General features: G+C 38.7%; 1 protein-coding gene across 3 annotated transcripts in view; it reads left to right on the plus strand.

The window, feature by feature from the left end:
- The first annotated feature begins 11,084 nt into the window (after positions 1 to 11,084).
- The window catches only part of FMR1 (fragile X messenger ribonucleoprotein 1), a 33,498-nt gene continuing 25,407 nt past the window's right edge, over positions 11,085 to 19,175 (plus strand). For 2 of the 3 annotated variants that reach the window (XM_068411959.1, XM_068411960.1), the window contains exon 1: positions 11,086 to 11,393. In XM_068411959.1, coding sequence (XP_068268060.1) covers positions 11,343 to 11,393 — 51 coding nt within the window. In that variant the 5' untranslated portion in view covers positions 11,086 to 11,342. Of the gene's footprint in view, positions 11,394 to 19,175 lie in introns of all 3 variants that reach the window. The other variant, XM_068411961.1, reaches the window with a different exon arrangement.

Consider the following 19,175-nt stretch of genomic DNA (forward strand, 5'->3'; position numbering starts at 1 on the left):
GGCCTATTATGATAGACCTCAGAAATAAAGGAGAAAGATACTGTGCCACAGAGCCTGCCTACGCCCTTCCTGTCCTCCATCAGGATCACACTCGTGGCTTTTCCTCCTGTCCTCCTCCTCTTGTGGGACAGAGGGCAGGGAAAGGGTGGAAACAGGCTTTATGCTGTTGCTCTTTTCAGTGTGTATCTTGGCTTTTTCAGTTCATACAGATTCACCATCAACACTCTGCTGGCTCATAAAGCCACTTGCTTGCCAGTATTTATCTTCATATCCAGGATCCCATTTTTATCTGCTTCAGTGACATCTCCTTGGCCTTCCATCCTCCTCTCAATTGTACCATCCAGAGCAGGAGTTCTTAGTTTTTCTTCCTGTATTCTCTACAAAACTCTTATTATCATTTTGATAACAGTCATCTTCCCTAGCACTTTAGCCCAGAGGTTGCGATTTATTTATTCTTTGTTCAATCAACAACAAATAGTTGAGAAATTACCTGATGAGCAATATTATAGACTCACAGAATCATAGAAACGTTTTGGTTTGGAAAGGATCATCAAGTCCAACCATTAACCTAGCACTGCCAAGTCCACCACTCCTCAAGTAACCACACTCCTGCTGTTCTTCCTTGGGCTGTTGTAAAAAGCATAATGGGTTTGCAATGGGCCTAAAGCTTTGACTAGCTTTATTTTCTTCTCTTTCATGAGTGACACAACTAAAGCCATTGATAGCCTTTACAGTTTACTATAGAAACATTTCCGTTAATATGAATTGGTACAACAATTTGTGTTTATACCATTTGGAAGCTGCTTTACATGAAAGTGCCACACTACTTCATTAAGACAAATTCCTTCGGGGTTTAAGATGCCTGTCATAATAATGTCATGTAAGAACAATTGGTCTCTTGTGATTCTGACTGAGAATGCTTGTTTCTTTCTGCAAAATGTTAGACAGTCATTTCAGAGGCATTTTCCTTCTATTCAGAGATGCTTTTTCTCAGCTGTTGGTTAACTGTGTCTGCTGTTATTTTATCCCTCTGTGTTCATCAGCTACCTTTTGGCAATACCCGACATCACTATAAAGAAGAAAAATATTGTCTCCTAAGCTTTATTTTTAACCACAGATGTGGCATTTTAATATTTAATGAAAACTGGCCACAGGGACATCACTTCTTGTTCCATCAAATAGCATGAATATCTGAACATGCTTGAAATGCAGAATTACTGCACCAATACAGAATCATAGAATAATTTAGGTTGGAAGGCATGTCTGAAGGTCATGCAGTGCAACTCTGTTCGTAGCTGGGCAACTTAAATCCTGAAGACTGATGTGGTAGATGACAGGAGGAATCCTGACCTCACTGAAACCAGTAGCAAAGCTCCTGGGTACTTCTGTTCAGCAGAGCACTTCACCAAAATGAATCTTATCGCAGGACCTCAGTATTTGTGGTGTGGTTTAGTTTGTGATACAGAGTGAGAAATAGCTTGTGATTCCTAGTGATGACTTCTTTCATGTCACCAACCCAAGCTGTTGTTTTGCATGCAGACTAGGTGATGCCAAGCAACAGAAAAATGGCCACCTGCAACTGGTGCAGAGGCACATCTCTGCAAGAATAATCATGTCTTTCACTCATTGAAATCTGTTAACTTTTCTTCCACAGCTGAAACACTTCTTCCACCATCTCCCAGATTCAGCAGTGTCTGTTGTTGCAAGAGATCCAGAGAGCACTCAGAGAATAAATCTACACTTCTTTTTTCCATGTCTTCTGAAAAATGTTACACGTACAAAAGGAAAAATGGTGCATTGAATGAATGCCACCTCTTTAAAATGCAAATCGGTAATCATGTCTGACATCAAAACGCTGGAATTCTGCCAAATCTTTTATAAAGGTGTGAATTGCTAATCTGACTTAGTACAGGACTAGATGTTTTGACAATAATGCTAACAAATGCAGAAGATGTATAAAGCGGGGAGACAAATGAGTTTTGCTAAAACACATGCTAATCACTAGCTAAAAGACCACAAAATCATCTATTTAGTCTCATGACTTTTTTTTTTAGGTGGGTGGGGGAACAGACACCATGTTGTGTCCATGGCATTGAATCCTTGTCACACAAGTTGTGATGCAAGAGCCTTTCAAACTGTATTTTCAAAAACAGAACATACACTCGCAGGCTTTTGCCTACAGTAGAATATGTAAATATAGGAAGGAATTAGCAGTGGAGTTAATTTATATTTTCTTATTGGTGAATATACCATATAAATTTGGGGCTGAATTCCCTTCTGGTACAATTCCATCATTTATAAAGGAAATAATTTTAATTACGTTAAATTAGGTCCAGCAGTGCTTATGCTTGCTGTCTGGTATTTTCCGTAGTGCCAGAGAAAAGACCAATCAATGGAGTCAAATACTCTACTGATATTTACACATACAAGAACCTGGCTTCCTACTAACATGATGATACACCTGCATGAGATTTACGTTAGTCTTTCAGGTGCTTTGCTATTGAGGAAGTACTGATTAATACTGGATGATCTATCTAGATGTATCTTTGTAAATAAAAGCACACTGGTTATTGTAGTAATGATTTACCTAAACTCACTTATTCAAGCCTAAGGTCAAAGATATGTCATCAGTATTTTCAAACCCAGATTAAGATATTTGAGGCAAATGTTCTCTATGACACTTTAGTAAAACTAGTTCATACTGGTTTTAAGAATACCTAAGTGTCACTTGTGTTGAATATGGGCCTAGAGCCGTTGATTGTTACCTGAGCTGAAGGGACTGTATAACTCGTTACAGAATGGTAGGAATATTCATGATAATTAATTTCCATTTAACTTGATTATCATTGTAAGTAGAATATTGCCTTCTTTTCTAGTATCAAAATGCATCTTACTTTCTCTGGAATTATATTTGTTTGGACCATCATAAACTACTTGTACTTCTTGCGTGTTCTAAAAAGTAACGGGAAAACGTCCTGGTTTTGTCTATCTGTAAAGCCAGGGCCTTTGCTTTATACCATATACTTTTATAATCGAGATTCACCTCTTCTGTAGTCAGAATTAGACCATTCTAATGGGTTACTGAAGCTAATTTTTACACATATATTTATTCACCTAAGTGTCCTGATTTAGAATTTTCTAAACACTAAGCAGACTATCTTTTTGAAGTTATGACCTTAATTTTTCTGTTGTTTTGTAAAGATAGACTTTTCTAACTTGCTATTAAAAGGTAGTTTAAAAGTTTTGAATAAGTTTCCATTCCTTGTTTGATGCTCCCAACTTTTTTTTGAGATTAAATTAGAGGGGACGTTCCTTTAGCAGCCTTCCATTTAATATCATTATGGTTTTGGTGAAAATCTCATTTGATTTGGTTCAGCAATACATTGTTGAAGTGGAGCTTTTGAAAAAGTACAGCACCGATGTCCTTCCTGTACAATGAGAACATTTACTTGACTTTTCATTAAAGTCCAAGAGAGCACAACCTCACTCTCCACTTTCAGTACGTATGATTTTCTTTGAAAGTCTGTGAAAATGAAAAGAACTCTAAGCTGAAAGGGACATGACCATTAAAGTAGAATAAGTATAGTGTAATAAGTAGAATAAGTATAGTGTAGTTAAAGGGTTCATAAGGGAACTTCAGGATTAAGTGTTTCATAGTCTTCTGAGTGGATGAAACTAATGGAAGAACAATCTAGATCATGGTATACAAGACAGTTCTCAAAATTAAAATACATTTAGCAATAATAAAAAGAACCTTTTTAAGTTTTTGAATTTAATACTAACAAAAATAATAACAAAAGGCATTATACGTTCTTAGTGTTTAATTTGGTTCAAATATGGTTCCTGGGTTTATGTGAAGTATTATTAGTCCTAATGTAGTCTGTAGGCAGTATTTAAGGAGCTAATACCATATCTTCTTTCAAAATTACAGGGAAATGTATAAACTATCATAAAGCATAATTAAATACGTAGCACACATCAGTATTCTGAAGACAAATTTGTATCAGTTCGTTTTCCGCACAAGACAAATTGTCTTTGGGGGTCCTCTTGTGGTAAGACGTAATTATTGCACTTAAAAATCTTCGTGGCCAGGCAATCTTCAAACCGATCTGTCGTCAAACATTTTCTGCAGTTTGTGAAGCTACTGAAAATGCAAGTTAACATTAAGTGATTTTTGAAACCCACAGGATAAAAAAGAAAGGTTAAAGTATATCTATGCCAAATATGTCCAGGATGTAAACCTATAAATGGTATGTCAAAGACTGTTTTTCAAACTAGTAAAGGATAAAATGTTAGCTGTTGAGACAAAAATGTCAGCTAAGTTAGCTGAAAAAAACCCCAGAAAGCAGGACTAAAAGACTGTTATTACAGGCTGTGTCCTTTGCTTTTTATTTTTTTTCACACTATTCACCTGTTGCCACAATATAAGATTACAGCGTTGTTTTCTATAAAAATTTAGTGGAAAGATACAAATCTTTGAAGTTATATATGCTTGTAATAGGAAGTTAAATATCACGGTCTGTCAGGACTATGACATTTTATATAGTACTTCCATAGCACTCCCCATCAGGGTCAATACAAATAATGTTAAGGCCATATAAACGTACTGGCATATATAACCTTTGAAATACAGACCTATTGCTGCCCAACATCACTGGGAATTCTGCTATGGATTGGGAAGAGTCATGTGATCTTTTCAGATTAATCTCAGCAAAAACTGGAGTATGTTCAAAAGAGGCAGTAAATCAGCCTTCATAAATCTCTGTACTGGCTTCAGTATTGAAGCATCCTGCTCATATGCACAAAATGAATGCACCGCTAAAATCACTACCTGATGATCGCTCAATTGATTTACCATGTGTGCTGGAAAAACCTGCTTGCATTCTGCAGAATTAGATGTGAAATATTCTAGAAATGTCTCTCTCGTACAAATAACTTTATGTTCTAGATTGACGAGAAATGTAGACCCTATAAGCTCACAAGTTCCATCTTTGAAGTTGATGCTGATAATATTTCCCTTTAACAAATACAGAGGAGCTGGTGAAAACTCGCTAAAGGCTCATAATGTGGAATTCATCTAAGTGCAGATGTCTACAGTGTAGCTGTCTTCATCTGAATTGTTATCTAAGGTTCTGCTTGTGGCCACCGAAATGTAGGGCTGTGCTTGCCTCACTCTCAAGACGGTGAAGTGAATCACAGACATTTTGATGCCAGGAACTCCTGGATATGATTCTTAATTGTATAAACCAAAGCCATCCCTGGTGAGTGAACTTGTAATGCACCAGTCTTTTCTATCTGGCAACATTAATGCCTATACTCGTGAAAATCGTAGAATATTAAGGTTTACAGCTTCCAGAGATATAAACTACTATTTAGGTGCTGTATCTTCATACTAAAACTCACTTAACTGAAATGAGGACTACTGTATAGATTACCATACAGTACTCACACATAGCCATCCAGCATGCATATTGTAGGGGAGCATCTGTATGTTTATGGTTACAAATGCTGCCCAACCACATGAAAAGCATTGAACATTTCTCTTGCATTGCATTCTAACCAGTTGTACTCCAAGTTTTCTGTAATTTTTTTTCTGTTTTAATTCATCCATTTTCAAGATCCACATGATTCAGGGAATCTTTTCACTTTCATCTCAAATGTGATTTGGTTAATGATTAATAAAAAAAAAAATAGCTGAATAAACTAACGTGCAGTTTGACACATGAATGCGAGTGTCATCTGTTAACGTAGACTGTTTACAATACCAATGCACTTCTGCAGACGAAATAACATGAAGGCTTAATATACTAATAAATGCATTTGTGGGGTTACGAGAGAAAAGGATAGAAACTCATGAGTGGAAGATCAAACTGAATAATTAAGTAGCAAAACACTACATGGTATGTTTTCAAATTCACTACTGATATTCAAAAAGAAAAAAGGGAATGTGTTGCTGAGAATTGTAGACCAACAACAGGATATACAGATATTGTTCTGGAAGAATGCAGAAATTACTATTAATTTTAAACGAGACCCATTATTCCAACAAATAACATAATACGGAGCAAATAAGAAAGAGATTGCTCACCAAAACAATTATTTCACAGGTGAGTTGAATGACAATGACAGTTGGTTTTCCGATGACCAAACCGAAGTAGAACTTGATAGTTAGTAGGCAGTATTTGAAAAATACTTATTTTTAGAAGATTATAATTTTGTGAGTTACGATTTTAATAACCTTCTGAAGTTTAGATTTCAGTCTTTACTTCTTTGACTCTTCTCTGTGAAACTGGGAAGCTTCTGTACTGCAGACACAAAGTAGACCTAAATCCCTCAGGCTTCCTTCCATATTCAGGTCAGGAAGATACAGTATACTGTAGAAACTGAAAACCACTAGTGGAAACATATATCTGCACTAAAGTGGAATCTGTGACAAAATGAACCTTGGACGCCTATCCATTCTGAACTTACTATACAGAAAACTATACATTTGGAGAAGGAGAAGATGGAGTAATAACTTACAAAAGAAACAAATAAACAGTCAAGTTTATTCGAAGGTCAGCTTAAGTAATTATGATAGAAAATCAATACAGATTAGTTGGGTCTTCTCATTAATGTATTTTTACAAGATCGAAGAAGATTACCCACCAGTCTAATACATATACTGAAGAATTTTTGGTTTTAATCACTTTACAATATTTGGTTTTGCCTTTTTGTAACGGTTATGCCTCTCCATGTGAACACTACCTTTTAGAGTATTTTATTGGGACTCACAGATAAAGTTCACATTAACTATTCAAAGAACTGAATCAACGGGCATAGCATAATCTGATTTCTCGTACACACACAGTAATGCTTGCACATCTTCCCTGGTTTAGTTCAACTTCTCTTAACAAGTGCTGGGAATATATCCACTGTTCTACATCCCAATTTGGATATACGTCATTTCTGGGTATCGCTTCAGTCAAGGACAAGCTAATAAAACTGCAATATTTTGGTTATATTCAACCTTCAGCTACTACTGATCAATCATAAAGCAATCTTGTCTAAGAAGTTTTTCATCTTTATATCTCTATTGATTGTAACTGCTTCTTCCAATTGCTGACCTGGTTGTTATAACATCACCATTTCAGTTCGATTACTGAAAGACACTTTATTGAGACCACATTGTAAACCAACAGGAAAGGAACATCTGACCACCTTTAAACTAGTGTGATAGCCTCCTGCCCTCTGAAACTTTTGGCTAGAGCTATAAACTGACAAGACAACAGTCTGAACTGTTTGGTCTAATTGAAATACCTCAAAATCCTATGTATCTCAGATGAATGTAAAGTCTTTTTTTTCTCAGTATCAAATACAGTCTCAGAAATAAGCTACATATATTGTGACTACCAGGCTTAGATGGAAATACAGAAGTCTAAATACCACCTCTATGGCATGCTGAAAACCATAATGTAGGGGAAAAGAAGTCAGCCAGGAAAGGCTCCTGTCTGAAGTGATGCACAAGGAAAAGCAGCAGATAAAAATTTGAAAGGTTGAATTGAAATATCTATGAACCTTGGCAAGACTAAGCTGAAGCCCAAAATAGGTGTGTAAATAAGGAGAACTGTATAAAATTCTATTAAGAGACTTGGATAATTAATCGGATTACCGTCTCTTAAAAAGAACATTTCATGACTAACTCTTATTTGTAGTCCCTGACCAAGCCTTAAGGTAAATAGCACAAGATGGGGAAAAATACTCAGTTGTTCCTGTCACTCTTACCCCAGTGTCTATATGAAGGGTCTTTCACAAATCAATGCATGAGCACTTCATGATGCTGGGAAAGGCTCTGATTGTTGCTCCTGTTCTGAAAGACTGGTGTTGATGGCTACATTTTAAATGCTTAACTCCTTCTATGTACTGAATCAAAGCCAGCATTTCCTGGTGAAGATCAATAGACAACAAACTTGAATGCTAAGATACAAATCCTAGGGAAATAGTATTAGCTAAATTGGTACCAATGATCAAGGATACAGGACTCTGACATGCCCTGGGGAGTGCCAGTTCCTTTAGCTTTCTGTCCTTCAACTTTCCTAAGGAGGACAAGATGGGAGGAGAGCTTTCTCTTATATTCTCTACAAATATTTAAGAAAGCATTTGAGTAAATCCATTAGTGAATAAGTATCAAAGTTGGGGTTTTTTTTAAATTATTTTGATGATGAAAAGAGGTATGCCAAATGCAGAGAGCCTGAAGTACCTTCAAGTAGCAGATCAGCCTGCAAATACCAAGGAATGTAGATCTGAGTAAGAAATAGAAGCACCGAGCATCTGTAGAACCAAACCCAAGACCTGGAACAGGGGAGTTGAGATTGTTGGGGAATATGAAGGAATTTGGAGGGGGGTAGAGAGGTGGGGAATTTTCACTGAATTATAGTCCCATAGCCACTGCATAGTGTAACTGAACACTAGGTTATATATAAGAAGTCTAACGTTTGAATGAAATAACATTTCGCCTTTAATATTAAAAGACTTTAATGGAATTACTGAGATGTGTTTTTATACTGTCATTGCATTTGAAATATAGACACATTTAAAAGGATCTAGTTTTCTCTAAGTCTACGTGAGAACTAGTTACTTAGTTTGGGAACACATTTCAGAAGGGATGGACAGTTCAGTCTGAAGATAGTTCAAAGTAAAATAGCAAAACCAGTAAGTAATTTGGAAAACAGGAAAGGTTGAGAGTCAATCAGCAGAAAAACTAGAGAGTATGCTCTGGAAATATGTAAATTCTCTCATTAAGTAGACAAGAATTAGAACATTCACTAGTGAGAAGAAAATAAAAAATGTTGAATTTAAGCAATGGCAAGGAAAATTTAAGTTAAGCATTAGGGAAGATTATACAGTACAGCAGCTTTTAGCTTAGGGCAAGTGGTGAAATCATCACTGGAAGTCAGAGCTAAATTAGGCACCTTTATATTCTGTCTGCTCAGAGATAATCTGCCTGTGTGAGAGCAAGCTATTTTATTAACTAGAGAATAATTATGACAAATAATGAATGCAAAAAACCCACTTCTGTTAACTTTGTTTTAGAGCTGCGCATCATCTCTTCCAGTAGACTGTTGAAATTTTGAGTTGAACCATTTATACGGTTTCTAGTTTTTAAAAAAGTATTTCTAACATGAACAAGTCACAAGAGAGGTCTATTTTAACTGAATTTCTTTATGGACACTCTGTGAGATCTCATTTCCAATGTGTTTTTATTCACACACAAATCTTGTGTCATTGCTGCTCGTCTTTACATTTTTCCTCCTTCAGTCCTCTTGGACCCTCTGCCACCCCCAAGCAAGTCAGTCCTGTGACTGCCTGTTTAATGAGCACAGCACACTGTCAAACTGAATCATTGGATTGAATTGATCCTTCATCGTACTCAAGAATTTTGCTGAAAAGAGTCTCCAAACCTGATGAAAATCAAACACCTTCCCTTCAAGGCACACTGAATAGCAATATACTATTAAATTTACTTCAATACTGTGAATGCATACAATAAACATCACAAGAAGCAGGTGAACACAGTACACAGGGATTGCAACAGGCAACTCTCAATGTCTTGCACATTAAAAAAATAAACAGAAAGCAAAAATTTTGGTGGCTACGAAGAAATACCATGCACCCTTTCATAGCTTAAATGTAAAATGCATACTGAGAAATACTGATTTGCAAGGTCTGAAACATAGTAATGTAAAAAACAAGAGGAAGGATGAAATCATAGGCTTGCTGATTTCAAGAGTTTTGAAAATTCATCAGTAGGTGCAGAATTTCACCCCATGACTTATAAAAGGGGAGCATCACACACTTATTCAGAGAACTCACAGCCATGGTAATACATCGTAATTGTGTTTTTTGAGCGTAATGGTAGAACTACTTCTTTTCTTCTTATTCTTTGTAGTCAGTAGGAAAAAAACCCACATAGGAAGATCATGTTAATGTTTGTGCAGGTCTAATAAAGGCTGAACAAGCAGCTTTTGTGCCAGTATACTTTCAGTTGTAAATGCTCCATCATGGATACAGCAGCTCTTTAAAACTTTCACCAGCAGGTTCTACGGTGAACCACATGCAGTCTTACACTTTACTGTCATAAAAGTTGAGGTGTTGAAATGTCTGTGAGTGTCCACATGTAGCTAAAATAATAGTATATGTTACATGGTGATCTTGTTTTGTTCAGCAAAGCTCATCTGAGATGGAGAGGTAGAAGGACTAGCACATCAGCGTTCGAGGCCAACAGGTCTGTTCATGTTGTACTACAACACTTAAGAGGTGTTGGGTCTTCAGCACAACCACAGCAGCCAGACCATTCGTTAGTGCAGTACTCGTTAAAAACTGCCCCAACAGTTCACGTTGTATTCTTCCCTCTTGACCATAACCAGGGAGGCAGAGCCCACTGCACGGCTGAGCCCCCTTTCCCCTGCTGCGACCGCCATCTCTCGCAGCACCCCTGATGGCCTCGAGCCGAGGCCCCACAGGCCGCGGCCTCCCCCTTCCCCCGCCCATCCCGGCAGCCCCCACGCTCTCGGCCCCATCATTCCCATCGCCTCTCCTTGGGGCTCTGCAGCGCCATCGCTCCCAAGAGCCGTTACCCGGCCCCGTTTGTTCACCCAGGGGACCGCAGCACTGTCCCCCCGTCCCCTCCCTCAGCCCAGGCCTCTCCCCGCCCGGACAGGCGGGTGCACACACACGGTCACCCCCCCACGCCGTCACCGCGGCCTGACAGAGTACGCCGCGCGCCCCGCCCCACTCCGGTCACAACGCGCAATTTGATTGGCCAACGGGGCAGTCACTCAGCCGCGCTCCAGGAGAGGAGGCGGGTTCTCAGGCACAACTGCCGGGTTCCAGGGCGCCGCGCCGCTGCGCGCGCGACCCGGCCGTTGAGCAGTGGGCGAGCGGCGCGTGCCGGCTGGGGCCAGCTCCCCGCCCCGCCCCCGCCGCGGCCCGTCACGTGACGCGGGCTTAGCGTTTACATTCGAAACGGGCGCCCCCCCGCCCCGTCCCCCGCGCGCACCGCCCGGCCGTGACCGTTTCGCTTTCATTTCCGGGCGGAGGAGGGTGACGAGCGGCGGCGCGCGGCGGCCCCCCGCGCGGCCCTGCCCTCCGCCCCTCGCGCGGCCCCACCCCCTCAGGCTCGGAGTGTACCGAGAGTCCCCTTCCCCTCCCCCGCGCCGGCACATACACACACACACCCCCCCCCCCCCCCCCTCCTCCTTCTGCTCCTCGTCCTCCCTCTCCTGCGCCGAGAGAGAGAGAGAGAAAGGGAAGGGAGGAGGCGCCGGGCCTGGGTCTCCCGCACCGAGACGCCGCGGCACAACATGGAGGAGCTGGTGGTGGAGGTGCGGGGCTCCAACGGGGCCTTCTACAAGGTACCGGGTGCTTGGGTGGCTGGGTCGGGCTGGGCCTCAGGGGAGGGAGTGGGGCCTGGGACGGGAGGAGGAGGAGGAGGCGGTGGCGGCTCCTCCTCCCCGCTCTGAGGGAAAGCGGAGGCCCCGGGGCAGGAAGGAGACGAGGAGGAAGAGTGGGGCAGGGGTGGAGGCCGCGGCGGGTCCCTCTCGGGGTCTGGGGAGAGGGAGCCGGGCCTCTGGGCTAAGCAGAGCTGGCGCGCCGCCGCCCCAGGGCTGAGGGAACTCGAGGCCTGATGAGGAGGGAGAAAGGGAAGACGAGAGAGGGCCCCGGCGTCCGAGGAGGCCTTGGGCCTTCCCCCTATTGTGGGAAGGGGAGGCCCTAGCGCTGCCGGTGTGTGAGAGGAGGCGAGGAGAGCCCTGGGCCGCCGCCTCCGTGTCGCTGAAGCGAGGATCAGGGCTGGGGATGGGGCATTAATTGCTAAATCCTCAGCTTTTGTCGCTACTTAAGGAAAGTCTGTCTCGCTCTCTAGGTTTCCAGGAGAGCTGCACTGCTAGTGCATGGCGTTTAAGGCGGGGGAGGAGGGGGGAGCCCTTGTTAAATACACGTTCATGATAAAACACTGTTGTGGATTCCTGCTCTTGGTGCCATGGCAGGGGACACTGCCTGCTGATATTAAAGAGAGCATTGCTTGACCAAATATATATGTGCTAAATACATTTAATTATCAAATGTACTTACTGAAACTACTTAATGGCATTCTGTGTTTGCTGCCAAGCCCTTGTGCTGGTGCTGAATAAAGCCATCACTTGAGCCTTCAACATATATGCTGAGTACTTAATATTTTTATTAATACTGTGTAGTACTGCTGTGGCTTTGCATGAGTTGGGTTGTGTTAATCAGCATATTAATAGGGTATAATTTGTGGGTTTACTCTATTCACAGAAAAATAAAACTTGGACACAGTGGGTTTGGGCCTACCATCATTGACATCTTATAAACATACCAGAAACAATCATGGATCGGTTTCTGCAAGTCTACCATTGTTTAAATGTTCCTAGTACTAAAAAATTGGGCCTAGTTATTGTGCGACATCCAATATTTATGTTAGCAATGAAGGAACAGGTAGAATTTCACACTCTGATGTTAGTGTGGTAGGGCAGGTTGATGTCCCAGTGATACAGTTCCAACAGCTCTGAGTGTTTCTAAGAAAAGAAGACCTCTTAAAACCTTAATTTTAGAAATGAATGTGATAATCTTGTATTCTGAATTTTTTTTTTAAAAGTATGTATGAAACAAGTCTGTAAATATGGTAAATAAGCATCCTGTGGGTTTGCAGTGTTGTAGCCAAAGTCCTAGATCTGTATATTGCTTCCTGAAATAAAATTATTTAGTACTTTCAAAAATCAGTTTTTACATTTTTAAAGCTACAGCATTCACTCAGAAAGAAAGAGAAGGCATAAATATGTTCCATAAGGGAACTTTTAATGAGGCTTTTATCAAATTATATGAGAGTATTTACCCAATCATGTGAAATAAATTATGATAAAAATGACATTAAGCATTCTTTAGTAACAAATATTATCAAAGAAACCTGGGAGAATTGAGAGGTTCTGCAACTCTTTTTGGTTATATTCAATTTTGACATTAAGGGGTCCTCTACCCCTTTTCTCCACAACATACTGACATTTCTGGTTGTAGTTTAGGTGAAAATTTCATTTGAGCATATGTTCGTGGGAGCTTATTCATTAATTATAACTTAGTGTATCCAAGTTATAACACAGACATTGCCTTCAAGTTGCATATTATGTTTGCCTTTTAACTTTTAGAAATTTAAACATAGGATTTTTTTTCTCTCTTAATCTCTAACAAAGAGGACTTGGTGAAATTATCTAATGGGAGAAATGGGGCACACAGATTTAGTGTTCTTCACCTGTATTACCTGCCTAGATGGAGCATCACACTTAAGATAAATGCAGCAACTTTTTTTTTAAACTAAGAAAAGTTGGTTTCTTTTTTTTTGAAAAAAAAAAAAACCAAACCCCTCATGGAGTAATGTTCAGTGTAAATCAGAGATTTTTCTCTAGTGTGAACTACTTGAATTTTAGACACAATTTTTTCTTTCATCATAATGTCTGAGTATCACTGTTAGTAAGTAATTTATCTAAATGTTTTCTTGTGAGTTTTATGCCTGTCTTGCAGATGGGGAATTATAAAATGAATTGGTTGACCCAGCATAACAAGAAGTGTGTGATGATGTCAAGTGTGGATTTAATTGCAAGATGATTTTTTTTTTCATGTAAAAAGTTTCTTTAAGTAGCCTCCTGAGAAGTGTTTTGCAACAGTAACACTACAAACAAATCAAAAGCAAAACAATTCTTTTATTCAGTCTCATGGTTTAACTGATAACTTGTGATAATTTCATTGGCTTTGAATTGTTCTGAAGATCTTCATCAGAATATGTAAATGTTTTGGAAAAATACACCTATGTCTTGGTATTAAGGCATGGAGGGGAGGAATATGAGGCTGCTAGAGTCATGAAGGGGGACTAAGTGGCACAAGTAGGCACCTAATTGCCACTTCAGGTTTTCATATCCTCCTTGTAGCCCTGTTTGAGAACCCTATAAATTCAAGTCCCTAAGCACTTAGTTTCATTTTTGAGTGTACCCAGCAGCATCTTGGTCTTGACAGTACAAAACTGGTGCCTAATTGTCACCTAAGCCCTACTGAGGGTAATAAACCAGTCTTTTCTCTGCTTGTATTACATGTGGGACTTGATCCAGAATGCATTCTGAGATACATCTAGAGGGATCATGTTCCACACAAAACATAGGAGATGATTGGAGGATGCATTCATACTCAACTGGAAGATTTGAATTAAAATTTCATACTGGTCAGGTGCACTGCGTTTCACAGGGTCCTGAAGTGTGTTGATGTGATCGCTGTAGTGGAGACTAGTTCTTTCTGAATGGAATTAAAATATCGCTTGGTGAATGCTTCCTACTTCCATGATTTTTTTTCCTCCTTGGAGAAGATGAATTATTCCATGGAAAGCGCAGTGTGATCAAAGAGCATGATTCAGGGATAACTGACAATCTAGTACCTAGAGATGCTTAGTCATGACTTGGTATGTTGCTGGGCCCAGAATCCTTGGAAAGAAAAGATTAGATTCCTTTGTTTATTTTAAGATGATTGGTCCAACAAACTACCGGGACTGTGAATCCTAAGGGGAGGGAACTGCCTTTTGGCAGCTCACAGCTCAGTAACTAAATCTTGAAGATGTGTGCTATCAGGGCATATCTTTTCATGTCTTCTCTTGTATAGGTGTAGTAAATTGGGTTTTGACGTTCTTTTCTCATTCTCGGAGGACTAATAAACAGTCCTTTGTCTAATCTTTCCAGGACTAGCTTTAGATATAATTTCCCTCTGAAAGGGGACATGCTGGATGCCTTTCCAGCATGGGATTGATTTTTCTTTTGCAGTTTGGGAGTGATTGTCTCTTGTATCCTCTGCTAAAGATGGAAAGCATCCTGTTTATGAGGCAGATAGTTTTGGAATGATGTTTGCCTTTAACATCTTTTTGTTGTCTGTAACCAATATTTACCGCTTCTTGCTCTATAGCCTTGTTAAAAATCTTCCACTTTTTGTGCCAGTAGTTTCAGGACTTTACCATTGTTTCCTTGGTTTTATAGATAGCTTCAACGAAAAAATGTGAAAAGCAATTGACAAAATCATTTGTCTGTCTTAGTTCTTCATTACTTAAAGTCTTGCTGTTTTACAACTGTTCCTTTGGCCTCCTGTTGCATTCGATATCAATTTTTTCTTTTCTTTCACTGTTCCATACAGACATACCCTCAGCAAATATCTCCAGTCTCTTTATATGTTCACAGGCCTGTCTACTCAGTCCTTCTGAGGATGACAGCCTGTACTCTTTTCCCTCATTCAGTTACCATTTTTGTGACTATTACCATTTCTTTACCTATTCTGTTTCTTTGTGTGGCCTACCTTTCTCAGATTTGATTAGCCATGTGAGTTCCCTTTTGACTTTCTCCTTCCAACAGGTATGAAATGTTACAGAACTGTTATGCAAACAGTCGATGCATATTTTTATCAACATAGCATTTTTTTAATCTTAAAAAGTGTATTTTCCCTACTTTCACTCCTTACAATTAATTATCCTTCTTTATTAAAATGGTGACAACTCTCACATCTGATGATGTGAGCAGACTTTAGAAAAAGCAACGAAACTTCATGGCAGCTGGGGTCTTTATTTGTTCCTTTGAAGTGTCTGTCATTCCATTTAGCACAAAAATAACAAATATGGTGGTGTTTCCAATAATTCTTATTTTGTATCAAATAATTTGTAGAATTTAGACCCCTCTTAGAATGTGAATGCTCATGTGCTTGAGAAATGCCATGACATGTCAATGTTGGATTGTAAACTTTTTTACTTAATTATGTCTGAAGCATGGAGAGAAATGTTAATGGTTTATGTGACTGAAAGTCAAATTTGGTGTAGAAAACTTACCACATTTGATTTTTTTTTTTTTCCCACATTAGAGAAGAAGAATCAACCTTAGCCATGGTAAAATATGCTTTTGTTCACAGAAGTAAAAGCAAACCTTTTTCACTGATTCTGATTTCTTTTTGTGTACTCTTATTCGGTATCTCTGCCATTAGTGGTAGTGTTATCCCAGCTGCTGTAGTCTTTCACTGTCCTGTTCCCTCATTTTACTTCCATCTAGTTTCACTATGTTTTTAATGCTTTTCATCTATGTATTTACGTTCATCATAGCCAGTGTTCTGTCCCTCCTTTGATGTGCATTTCAAAATCACATCTATGCACCTTTATGTTTGAATTTCCATGCCCAACTTATACTCTTTATTTCAAAAAAAGACTGATTAATGCTTACTGTACTTTTCATACTGCTTTATGTGAAATCAGTACCTCTTCTCTGCCTTTATTGACACCTGAGGCTCGCTTCTTCTGTGTCTGTGAATTTGACTTACGGTGTTAAAGGTCTCATTTCCTTTTAGCATTGTATATAATTTTACATGTATCACAGAATAAAGAAAATCAACAGTTCTGATAAGCTTTAATTTTGGTTTTCCAAAGACATTAATGGTTAAGTATTATTTTTTTAATGAAAACTTAGAAATGTTTCAAAACATATATATTTGTACACTGCTAAGTACAAATAGAAAGTGCTGTAGAGCCCAAATACATTTTAGTTCAGATCTGTTTAAGTATTTATACCAGAGGAAAATTGACTTAATGCTATGATACTCATCACATCTGCTTTTCATAGTCTGTATCTGTGACATTTTACTGTGTCACAAGAAACTGAAGAACAAGGAAAACCACCTTTCTATAGGTAGATGGGATTAGACAACTGAATATTTAGGCTATTAATATATTTTTTTCTGGTTAATTGTTTTTTTAGCATAAATCTCACATAGAGGTAGGCAGAGTTGTTGTATATATTGCGTACTTGAAATCAGGTATTTGGCAAGGCATCATTCACTTTGTAGTTAAAAATTCATTACAATGAATTTTTATAATTTTGCGAGACTGGAAATTAAAAGGCAAACAACGGTGTTATGACATCAACTTTTTTGGCCAGGCTGGAGTGAAAAACAGGTATTCCATCTGTTTCTGTGGTTGAGTCTTCTGAACTTGGTATAAATGAAAGAAAATGTCAGTTTTATAATTTTCACTAGCAATGTCTGTATTGATACTACCTGTGTATTGTCAGCAGTTATCCTTAATGATCCTGGTTCAGGTTCCTTCAGGTTTCTGGGTTGTGACCAAAGGAATCTTGAAGACCTATTTAAGGAGAGCTTAAACAGAAGAGCATAGTTCAGTACTCTTTCAACTAGCTATGTGTCCCAACTTTTACTTTTTCCAGATAACATAAGTACTAGACTGTTTAAAGGTCTTGGGCTAGTCTTCAACTTGATAACTTACATTTATTTATGTCACCATCTGGTTTACTTGTTAATGGTAGGTTTTTAGCATTATTACCACTGGTTACATGTATTGCTGTAGTCACTAGGATTCTACTCAAGATGACTTGGATGTTATGAGCTATCTGATCTGAATATGAGATGTAGTCTTGCTCTTCGCTGCTGTGCTTCTGTATTTTGCAGTCATTTATTGTAATTTTTAGAGTGCTTTCAGAGCATCTTTTGTGTTTTCATCACCACAGAGGGGATGACTTCTTCTCCAAAAGCATCTTTCTTAGCAGAAGTTATTTTTTGCTATTTTATGAATATGAGAAAATTAAGTATCAACAAATTCTTTCTCAGGGCATTGTCCTGTGTTACTCTTACCTGTTTTCCTCAAGGCTATCAAGTGTTCTTGATGTCATTTCTGTTGGATTTGTTTTATAAAATAATCTCTGCTTTTGCATACTCAAGAGTTACTAATAATACTAAGTCGTATCCTTTTCCAGTCCGTGGCATGAAGGACTCATATCAAATACTTGGTAGTGATTACAGTATTTTTCAGGTATTAAAGGCATCCATTTCTGCTACATCGATAAGAATAGGTGCTTCAGAGCAAACATTGGAAGAAATGTGGTTGGAGCCTTTGAAGGTGGTATGTTTAATGTTGCAAAATCAGTCAGGACTACCGTAGTATTTGTCAAGTGCATATCCAGTTCTGGAGTTTTCTTACAGAAGACACAGCGATATGAAACATTAGGTAAATGTTCAGTGTCCATAATGATCAACTGGGAGTTCTGTTGCCTCTTTATATAAAAAATAGCATTTCTGTACTACTACCAACATGATCCTGAGATGTGGTCTTAAATCTATTTTGTATCATGTCATTAAAAAACTATTGACTATGCTGGTAATCCCCTTGGAAGGAATATCTTGGAATTTTGAAATATTTAATTATATAAGTACTATTAGAGACTCTTTAAAATCTCCTTTGGATGCTAGCAATAACAAACTTTCCAGTAACCTTATTCTTACAATATTGAGAGGTGGACAAGGTATAAAACCATTTTTTGCTATTGTCAGTGTGGCTTTGCTTTGACTTCTGTTCAAGGTGGCATTAATTATTTTCAGTTTATTAACTAGCATTGCACTTCTTTCTTGTATTGAGCGTCTCTGACTAATGACACTTGTGCGTGTTTTTACTGCTTAATTGTAGTATAACCAGTTCTTGGAGCTCTGTATCAGTCATCAGATATTGGTCATCATTGATACTGAGATACTGCTGCAACACAGAAAATACTTTGGAATACTTTATAAAGGAAAAATATCAGAAGAATTTTATAAAACCATTTAGATTCCATATGAGAAAGAAACTCTTAGCTTCTTGTAAAAGATAAGAGCTGTTCTTGTCTTGGAAACTTGAAATGCAAGGAGAATAAAATGTTCCATAGTTCATTAACTAATTCTTCTTCAGAAGAGGTAGTTAACTGCTAAATTATTTTCAATCTACAGAGAATTTTAGGTCTACTAAGACGGATCTCCATTGGTAGAACAAACTTTTATACTCAGTCTTGCTCATGGGCTTTTATCTCCCTTCCTGGCAAGGATATACTATATATGGACAAATATTAGTGGAATACTCAGCACTTCACCAGTGTTTAGCTGTTTCAGAAGTTCATAGACATTTTTAAAAAAAACCCGATCTTTTTATCCCTCGTTGCTCCATGACCTCCATCATTTGAGGCTTTGTTAAAAAAATTCATTGGTAAATCCTGCAGTTCTTTGATTATTGATCTTGCTGTTCTGTAGATGGGGGACGTGTTTGGTCTTAAAGCTGAAAATGGATCAAAGGTCAGTCA

Source organism: Nyctibius grandis, chromosome 13 (genome assembly GCF_013368605.1).
Source record: "Nyctibius grandis isolate bNycGra1 chromosome 13, bNycGra1.pri, whole genome shotgun sequence".
NCBI lineage: Eukaryota > Metazoa > Chordata > Aves > Nyctibiiformes > Nyctibiidae > Nyctibius > Nyctibius grandis.